Below are 9,933 nucleotides of genomic sequence, written 5' to 3' on the forward strand. Positions count from 1 at the left end.
ATCTTTCTACCTTATAATTTATTTATGAAAAGGTAAAATAATAATGAAAGATGCCTCCACTGTTCAATGCATGTCTCTTGGCTTTTTAAGTGGGTATGTGATCTAATCTGTGGGATATTTAATGAACAGCTGTAGGTTAAAGTATCTTTACTTTTTTTTTGTGATATTATAAGATATTTTTTAACTTATTTACTGTAATTAGTTCTCGTTCGGCTTGCCATAAACATGAAATGTTTTCTCATGAGTTTGCTCAATCGATAGCTTATCATGAACACAAAATGTTTCTAATAGATTTCAAATTGTTGCACTATTAAAGTACGTCCATTTATAATATAAGTCAGTCTATCAATTGCAACACGCTTTCATGTTAAAAAACATTATGCATATGAGGAATGTTTCCGTTCGTCCACGTTACTTAATTTTTTTCATGTTGGAAAAGATTACATGTGTGGGATACTTTGGGGATCGAGATCTTGCAGAAGATCTCTTTGCCTGCATAGTTGCCTCTGAATAAGGCTCCAATGGTGATTTTTTATTATTATCATTATTATTCAAGATAGCCCTTCAAACAATATTAATAATTAAGGAGATACAGTTGGAGCTTAAGGACGCGATACGGAAGGAGCTTAAGGATGCAGTTAGATTCAAATTGAATTGGTTTGGAATTATTGTTAGCGGTGGATCATTTGATTTTCCGATTATGTCGCAACACTATCGAGTGATTCGAATCCATTCGTGTACCAAACATAATTTCAGTTTATTGAGACATCAGTTATTCATAATGTTTTAAGGATGAAAATATTATTAGGGGCAGAAAATCCTCAAATCATGTTACAATTTGAAGCTCCTCTCCCTGAATAAGGGAAAATGATTATAAATCAAGAAATAAACCTGCTAAGTAATTTAGATCTGTCCTATTTTCTGCAATTCTAATGTACAACTACAAACTCGATCCTCTGTGATACAGTCTTGTCCTATCAAAGAATATCGAAGAATATAGTCCCAAACGAATCCGGAGAAACATCTGGGTCAAAAACCATCATAGCCATAGTTGTCACCCTCATAATCGTATCCGGCTTGATCATAGGCGTCCCCATGATACTCATCGTCCCCGTACTCTTCTCCTTCTGCATATCCTTCCATTTCATCGTCTTCCTCTTTCCCTTCCCCTTCCGGTTCATCTGTTCTGTCTGCCTTCTCGGATTCCAGCTCTCTCCCGCCTTTTTGGGCCATATCCTCATTGCCATTATTTGATTCTGTCTTTTGCTTCTTCGTGCTTTCGGGGGCTCCCTGTTTCAAGAGAAGACAGAATTAGGGCATGATAAATAAATTTTACCGGATCATAAACTCCGGTACAAGTGCTATCACAGAGTCAGAAGAACGTACAGTTTCATCAAAGAGCTTGTCCAGCACATCGTAGTTGATCTTGGAACTGAGTCTCTGCAGAAATGACACCCCTGAATTAGTAACCACTCTGATTTATCACTAAAGACAGGCAAAGGCACATGCATCGAGGAAAAATTCATGAGACACCAGAAGGTAACACTATCGTGTTTTGGCTGCAATTCTCTATTTCCACAAACTAAGCAAATTCTCCACAGCAGTCGTGTTACCATTCTTTGTGCTTAATAATGACCAGCAAAGATTCGATTGTAAGCTCTAGCGGCATCATGACCCAAATAGCTGTTATACAAACAAGAACCTAGCAATCCATTTTCATACAGAAGACAACAGCCTATCCAACTCATACCAGACGAACAGCATTTTTTTTTTTCAGCGTGTAGCAACAGACCTTCTTAATAAGCATTTGGCGGGTGGCTTCTGCAGCAGTTTGAGCAGGAGCAGCATTTTTCGCTTCAGCAGCTCGTTTTTGCTGCTTTTCCTGCGAAAGATAAAACAATAGATAAAGAAAAAGATGAAGAGGGCTAATTGACTGTTTTTCTTACAAGGGATTCATGACAACTTCAAATAGTAAAATCCACGGAGATATATACATTTGCACATATAACACCAAATCTGTTTTCGGCTACTGCTACATCCACGGGTTGTAGAAAGACGGACTTCAGACCTTTCTAACCAGCTTCAACCCTACTATTCAGTTTCTTTTTCCATGTAAAACAAAAATTAGATTATCAAGCAGGACAGGAGCGGCCTCAGAAATGTAATTCAATTCCTGGAAATATAAGAGGCATTTCATACTCAAGGAGAAACAGTCCAGACCAAGGTTAACATAAGACGCCCACTGGACTACTCAACCGTTCTATCAGATTGTTGAGAGGAAGCGATGGCAACATAAACAATGTGAATGTCTGTTATACAGAACCTTTTTCTTCTTTTTTTTTCCCTTCCCCCTTTTTCCCTTATTCATGCAATTATTTTTTTTTCAGAAACACTAATCAAACATAACCCAGATTGGCAGAAAAGGCGAGCAATATCGCAGCAGGATAACAGGTACCTTTTTAGCTTTTGCAAGAGACGCTGCAGTAGCTGCAGCAAGTTCCTGTGCAGCCTGCAATTCCTCTGGAGTGCCTTTGAAATTGGCGGCACAGGCTTCCCTGGCTGCTGCCGCTGCTGCTTCCTTAGCTGCTTGTTCCTGCATGCAAAATGCGCACAGATACAAATTATTCAACGACCACTGAGATAGCCAAAAATAAAAATCAAAGGAAGTCAACCACAAACTGAGTGCACAAAAAACTCTCCAAGTTTCATCTCCATGAAGGTAAATTGTCCCAACAAGATGATGGAACAGATCTCACCAAAATTACCATAGAGAAAATATAACCGCGATGATAAGAGTCCAGCAGGGGAAAATATCAAATAGGGAAACAATTATCCAAAGATCACTGAACATAAGCTCATGATGCCAGAAAAACTGACTGCACTTCTCACCGCAATTTCTTGCTGAAAACCTTTGTTGTGTGTGTGTGTGTGTGTGTGTGTGTATTTAAACCATTGAAATGCAACAAATAATAGAATGGTTGCACCACCTCAAGATATTCTCGGTTCATTTTCTCCCAGATAATCTTTTTATAATGTTTTTCCTCCTCATTGTGAAGGTAGCCATCAACCTGCAGATGAGAGAACATTAAAGACCCTCCACTTGCAATAGAAGGCAAAAGCACCAGATCAAAAAGCTAATGCAGAAGTCACCACTCTTAAACAGATTAAATCCCCATGGGGTCCAGACGTATTTTCACAATTTTCTATCCATAAGTTAGAAACATAACGGAGATTCTGTAATAAACTATGCAAGTTTTGTCCCAATATATTGTGTCCAGAAAGCCAGCTATAAGCCCTAATGTATCTGAAGAGAGAAAGCAGTAGCACAATATACAGTACTTGAGAAACGAGGGGTTAAAAGTTCACTGTATGCACATAAACTGAAGAATCCTAAATAATTCAGCCTATGAGAAGAACATTCATATTTTCCAAGCGAAATATTTGAAAATTTTGAGGCGCCCAGAACTTGAGATATTACTCAGCTCGAATGTTTAAGATTTTCCAAATCATCCGTAAAATCCTATAAGTAATTCTAACATCGGATTGGAAGTATGATACTTTGCACTGCAGAAAGAGAAGTCAGAGAATATCAAATGCACCTCAACATCATCTATGTCAGAAAGAGTGTCCGATTCATCACCAGCATTCGTGGTCATATTATCTTCCTCATGTGATCCATCAAGACCTCCATCAATGGAGCTTGGATGAACTGTAAATAAGAAAAGTCATGTTGTTCATTCAAGAAAGCTGATGCAGACTTGAAAGAAGAAACTTTCTGAGAAAGAGAAATGATGAAGTGCAGTACCAGTTTTTCCAATGTCAGGTTGCAACTTTTCTTTTTCGACTCCAGGCGAGCTGTTCATCTCAGTCTCCAACTGTAAAAAAGTATATGCAAAAAATAAAAAGATAAAAAATCAACTCAAAGTTTCTGTTGGGGATGGAAGAACTAGACCAAGAAGAGAGAAGAAAGAAAACCAAGATATACGTGGTAAAGATATATATTTCTCCCTTTGAAATATTCTAAAGATATTCTAGAATTATCTCTAATATTCTCTAATATAACTTCCCCATTTAAAGGTTTAAAAGATATAATGAAATCCCTACAAAATAGAAAATATAATCACAGCTAATTACATGTCACTCTATCATTAGCAGCAGGGTGCAAGCTAAAAGAAAAAAAAGAATGATTTGGTGGCTATAACAATTCAAAGTGCATGGTATGATATGTTATATGATTGCCTAAACAACGCTGGTCATTTAGTCATAAAAAAAGATGATACTAACCAAACTCAATTCTTTTTCCTTTTCCATAGCAGCCAACATTGCCCGTTCCCTCTCTGCACGCTGGAAAGCAGGAGGATCTGATCCTCCCTCAAGACCCCCGGAAAATTCTACAAACTGAAATAGAACATAACACATCATATCAGGAGTTAAACCTGAAAACTAAGATTCCAGCAACAAGGATGGTGAACTCACTTCATTGTAGCATGATTTACAGAGCCCAATCTTATAGTGCGGGGTGTTGGTACCCTTGTGCTCGCACAGCAATTCCCTTGAGTCAGATATATCCAATCCAATATTTGCTTCTGTTGCAGAACCTCTATCGTCGGCCTTTGCCTTCGCATTTAGTTCCTCGATCTGGTAATAAGAGAAGACCAGTGACCAATTTTCAATAGACATGGAAATCAGGTTACGGAGGCTTGTTGATCACTTTTATTCAATGCATAGTGCTTTACCATTTCACCACAGATATGAAAGTAACAGGTCATGCTTCTCAAAAGTCAAAATACAATCATCAGCAATGCCATGAAATACATACCGTTAAGCTTCCTGATTTTGTGTTCTCAAATTCAACCAATCGCTTTGTCAATGTTGCTTCACAGACATGCACCAGCCTTAACTGATTAATTATAAAAAAAACGCAGATTAAACACCACATAAAAAGCATAAAGACAACATGACGTTAAGCGCCACATGGCTAAAAGCAACAGATGTAAATTCTAGGTCATGGCAAGGATAAATAGATAGATACAGTACTTGACTCAACTGCAAAATTATCTGTGTAGCTACAAAATGAGAATGAATAAGAAGAGAACAGATGCTACCTGGAAGCTTTGTTCCACATAGAACAAAATCAATCAAGCGATCCAAAAAGGTAAAGTGATGCTCAAATACTTATTAATAGAAAGCTATAACTGCAATTTCTTCCATTGAATTGTTTTCGAGCAATCCCCAAAAAAGGATGGCAAAGACACAAACAAGCTTCACAGTCACCAATTGCATTAGAATGACCCGTCAATGACGGGTTTGAACCTAAAGGTATGCTGGGTGCAATGTTTGTACTGAATTTTAAACTTGCAATAAGAATATAGGCAATAATTTAATACCCAACCCCGAGACTATTATAATACTTTTACAAAATTAGTATTGGAACACCATTTTCATCTACTTTTACATAGCCACAAGTGTTCTTAAGCCATAGGGCGTATGGATACTAAATGATATGTTTCTGGGAAACTTAAATTGCATAGCAACTGCTATCAGTGAAAGGAAGATAACTGTATATCTGACTTTTATTCCACGGACAAAACATAATACTCAAACTGTAAGATACTTACAACATCAGACTTAGAACAAGTAAGACCGTGTGCAAGTGCAGAGACGTAAACTGCTGCTCCCCATAGACCACTGGGTTTCCTCCCTGTCTGTCATAATTCCATCTTAGCATTGTTAAAGTCAAATTATAGAAAAGATACAATGAATGACAGCCAAACTTTATGCAATAGAAGGAGGATGAAACCTGCATCCAGTCCATTCTCATGTTGGCTATGATGCGTAAGGCAGTCCTGGCGACATCATTGTTTCTCCCCCCTGACAAACCTTCAAAAGCACATGGATAATACTTTTACATACTTGGTGAGATAACAAAGACAGCATGGCCAATTTAAACTATCTAATTTTTACTGTCAAAAAATCATCGGATACTTTTCCCATCATTTTCCAATTTATCATAAAAGTAGCCAATGCCAATCCTATTGCAGTAGAAAATTCTTTAAGTAATAAATTACGAGGATTTAAATCCTGGTTGTCTTCATATAAAAGCATGCACATGAATTTTATACACACTTTACGTTTAAATTTAAACGTGAACTAAGCTTCAGCTAACATGACTGCTAATGCTTTCATGTTGTACATTTATGAATCAAGAGTCAAATGCTTCAAATGCCTAAAATTAATTATCCAAAAAAAATAAAAAGAGTCATATGCTTACATGTTGTGTACTTATGAATGAAAAGTGAAGGATCAATAGGCTTTTGTACAATGTGGTGTTCCTCAAGCCAAAGTGCTTTGCATAGCTGCAAAAACACTGCACCTAGCACATAACTGCAAAACACATTTCAGATCCAAGAATAATTCTCTGAGGAAAAAAAAAAAACTCTAGAGATAAAAAGCTTCCTCACACATTTATCTTCAACCAATTTGAGAAATCAATGAGCAGATACGGTAATCTGTTTTCCCTGCAAAATGGAACCAGAGAACAAGTGACATCATAATTATCAGAAATGAAGCATCACCGGCAAGATAAAGAATGATAGAGTCAAAGGCTTCTGTCTGAGCCTACTAAAGCTCCAGCTGAATTCTCCTCCTTATTTGAGGGTTCTAATAGAACTTAAGTGCATAATTAGGGAGTTTGTTTCAATGTTTTCTGCGACATATAGCTTTACCAACAATTAAGTATGAAACCAAAAGACATGACTAAAATATAAAAACTAGAATATCTTACCGACATGCAATGTAAACACAAGCAGCTTGTACTAGTTCTGATCTACGCCCTCTTGTAAAATTTTTCTCAAGCGCCATCTACACAGGTTGTACACTAAATTTCAGGTATATGCAAAGATTATATCAAACATGTAACTGGACCAAGTAAATAGATAATGCATACTCTGTAGAATGCTGATGCAGCTTTCAATATGCCCTCAGGTTGATCCATCCCTAAACCATAGCACAGATTCTTCATGTCTTCATAAGCTGTAAAATAATTTTCACTGGAATTCTTAAAAGCGGAAAAGCAAAAAAAAACATATATCTCATCATCATCATCATCGTCATATATACTTAAGCCAATGTTCCTGAATGAAGTTTTCAATTAACCATGAAAACTGAAAACACATGCAAAGAACCTATGCCTAAACTTACAGAAGCTGTACAAGCAACATAATAGGTCATGAGAAAGAAACCAGAAGTACATAATTCTAAGCTGCAAACTTCTGTGTCAAAAGCAGTTTATTGTCTTGTCCAAGTGGGGTATCCTAAAGACCATACTGACCCGTCACATGATAAAATTAGAGGCACCTGAGCAGCAAGCTCTTTGCAACATCTTCATCACAAGGAAGCACATTTATTTGTTGAATCTTTTTAGATTTAGTAGAATTCGGTCACTTAAGACAAACAAGTCAAACTAAAAAAAGCAGGACAGGAATGATGTATGACAATCAACTGTTTAAGCACTCAACTGTTTAAGCAATGGACAAAGAAAGGATTACGACATAAAATCCTAGGCTGGCTGAGAGGTAAAAATTAATACCATTGTCCAATGTTCGTTCTCTTGAAGCAGAATAGTCGCTCTGGATCGTCCTCACGAAATTTCCCGATAAATGGCTCTAAAAAGAAGTGAATATAATTAGAACAGAGGCCAAGGGGGAAGCAAATATTCAAGATTAAAAAAAAAAAAATTGCTCCAGGTCCAGCTTCAGTATACAGAGGTTTCAGCTCAAACTGAGTTTTAATGCTAAGAACAGAGCTAATTAGCGATCAAGGAAACTTCCTCGGGCATTTTATCAAAATCCCAGAAGCAAACTCGAACTCCAACCAAATAACATATGTGCAAAGTTTCACCCTTTACTGAAATGGAACAATGAAAATTTGAAAAAGCAGAACATCTGGATTATCAAGGATGTACCTGTCCTGCGCCATCTTTTACAAATGTAGGTTCCACAGAGAAATTATAATCCTCCAACACTTTCCCACATTCCGAGCAGCATCTGGAAAATCAAGGGATTGATCAGCCAATAACACGGATTAACCTTAGCGATCAAAAAAAAAAAATTGCAGAGCGAGAACTGCACTCAGAGCCAATTATCACACCACTGTCGCCAGAGGGATATGATAGAACTCACAGGGAGCCGTCGAAGGGCCGCTCGGCCATGACCATCTTCGCGCAGTGGCTGCACCATCTCTTCATCATTGTGAGCTGGCACTTGTCAGCGGCAAAGACGGAACGATGGTGGGAAAGCAGGGTCTTTTAGGACTTATCAGGTCCTTACAGTGGCCTATCAATCTACCCCAGACGTAGAGCAACAATCAATGTGTAGCAGCCGTCTTGCCACCCCCATTCACAGCTTAAAATTGAAACTATCTTCGCGGCATCACATCACCATCAGCGGGCGAGAAAAGCCCAGGAATTCAGACAACCCTAAAGATCACAAACCGCCACCTCTCTCACTTCAGCTGGGCAATAACTGCCAGTGCAGAAGTGGAAGAAACTGCAATGGCGGGTGATCGGAGCTCGCTGACGGAGAGAGGGAGACAGGGGAGAGAAGAACCCCGCAGCGGGGTAAAGAAAGAATGGAGGATCGGTTGGGAGTTGGATCAGCTTGACAGTCACCCGCCAAAAGTTTTACAATCGAAGGATGGAGGGGGGGAAGAAGAGGAAGCGGCGGAAGGATGGAGAGGATACGAACAGCAGGAAGTGATACCTTTGAACGAGTTCGTCTTTCCTCTTTTTTATTTTATTTTTTCGCAAACTACTTTTTTATTTTATTTTTTGGGAAAATGACCTTTTCCCCTAAACTATCAAGCTGTTGCACTTTTTCCCCCTGAACTATTTTTCGAAAACATTGGCCCCCTGAACTATAGCCGAGGGAGCGTGCGCCCATTCTGTCACACGCTTACCGTCAAAGTTAACAGAGAAGGCATGTGCATTGCACATGACCAAGAAAAAAGGTTTAAAAATAAAAATAAAATTTGATCATATTTCTTTAATCTAAAACCCTGAAAATTCAGGTCGGTTTTCATATCATGCGCTTTTTTAAACAGCCCCGTGTTTGATAACTCACACTAAATACTGAAATTAAACTTTTAACATTTAATTGAGTTCAACTTGTTTGATAACACAAGAAAATAACTTAATTTAATGATTCAATTAAAAAAGTACTTAATGATTAAGGAAGCATGAACCTACTTCTTTTTTTACTGGCTCGTTCAGCTGGGGCTCATTATACCATATTTGTAGCAAAGCCCCTCAACTTTTATAATATTTGCAAATCAATCCACTCGAGTTTGGGACAAAGGAGGAGGAAAGAGAGAGAGGGCAATGGTGACCTTGATTCTGGCCACTATAGCCCTAATCGAGATTACTGGCGATCTTTGGTACAGCCCACTACCTCGTCTGGGCAGTGATGGCGGAAATCGAGGCTAGCTAACTCTTTGTATTCCATTGAAGAGAGAAAGCTCCATCCTGAATAATGATGGCCTCGGATCTCGGCGACCATCTCCCAAACAAGGTCACAAGCGACCTCGCCTTTAGCGGTGGTGGCTGAGATTAATGCCCACCACTGCCCCCTCCCTCTCCGATCAAAAACCTTCGATCTTTCTTTTTTTATGTTTTGCAATTTTCATTTTTTTTATTTTCTGAATTTTAAAAAATTAAAATAGAATATGGGCAAAAGTGAAAAGAAGTTAAAGTATTAGGCAATTATCTAAATGTAATTTCAATCATTATGATTTTTTTTTTAGTAAACTGGACAAATGCATTAAAACTAAGTAGTGTTGGCGGGAAATCTCGGTTATTACAGATTGTACATGTTGTAGAAATACCCATTTGATTTAACATAATGAATATCTATTCCCCCAACGGGCGGAGCAGCAAAA

At 38.1% G+C, this 9,933-nt stretch overlaps 1 protein-coding gene across 3 annotated transcripts; it reads right to left on the minus strand.

Moving 5' to 3' along the window:
* Positions 1-772: 772 nt before the first annotated feature.
* LOC116205284 (transcription factor IIIB 60 kDa subunit) lies at positions 773-8,782 on the minus strand. Of its 3 annotated transcripts, XR_004156490.1 has the most exons (20): positions 8,181-8,782; positions 7,964-8,045; positions 7,589-7,664; positions 6,947-7,032; positions 6,785-6,861; positions 6,462-6,518; positions 6,272-6,384; positions 5,801-5,880; positions 5,619-5,705; positions 4,820-4,900; positions 4,477-4,638; positions 4,285-4,398; positions 3,806-3,875; positions 3,600-3,709; positions 2,988-3,068; positions 2,456-2,593; positions 1,995-2,102; positions 1,793-1,882; positions 1,387-1,440; positions 1,148-1,290 (listed from the first exon to the last, which is right to left on the minus strand). XR_004156490.1 is itself a non-coding variant. In XM_031537839.1 (19 exons), exons 1-19 carry the CDS (start codon positions 8,246-8,248, stop codon positions 1,030-1,032), a joined length of 1,887 nt encoding a protein of 628 aa, XP_031393699.1. In that variant the 5' UTR covers positions 8,249-8,781; the 3' UTR covers positions 773-1,029. The 3 variants fall into 3 exon arrangements, 2 of the variants coding, with proteins under 2 accessions (XP_031393699.1, XP_031393700.1); XM_031537839.1 differs by lacking the exon at positions 1,995-2,102 and having other exon boundaries at positions 773-1,290; positions 8,181-8,781; XM_031537840.1 differs by lacking the exons at positions 1,148-1,290; positions 1,387-1,440; positions 1,793-1,882 and having other exon boundaries at positions 1,994-2,102.
* Between the last annotated feature and the right edge of the window lie 1,151 nt (positions 8,783-9,933).

Source organism: Punica granatum, chromosome 4, assembly GCF_007655135.1.
Source record: "Punica granatum isolate Tunisia-2019 chromosome 4, ASM765513v2, whole genome shotgun sequence".
NCBI classification, from domain to species: Eukaryota; Viridiplantae; Streptophyta; class Magnoliopsida; order Myrtales; family Lythraceae; genus Punica; species Punica granatum.

What these genes read in the sequence shown, in the direction of transcription:
- LOC116205284 (XM_031537839.1), bottom strand. Translation starts at nt 8,248, where the DNA reads ATGATGAAGAGATGGTGCAGCCACTGCGCGAAGATGGTCATGGCCGAG. An exon ending in AATTGGTTGAAGATAAATGT is followed by an intron (nt 6,385 to 6,461) that starts GTGAGGAAGCTT and finishes TGTGTTTTGCAG; the next exon opens with TTATGTGCTAGGTGCAGTGT. An exon ending in CTCTTGCAAAAGCTAAAAAG is followed by an intron (nt 1,883 to 2,455) that starts GTACCTGTTATC and finishes TATCTTTCGCAG; the next exon opens with GAAAAGCAGCAAAAACGAGC.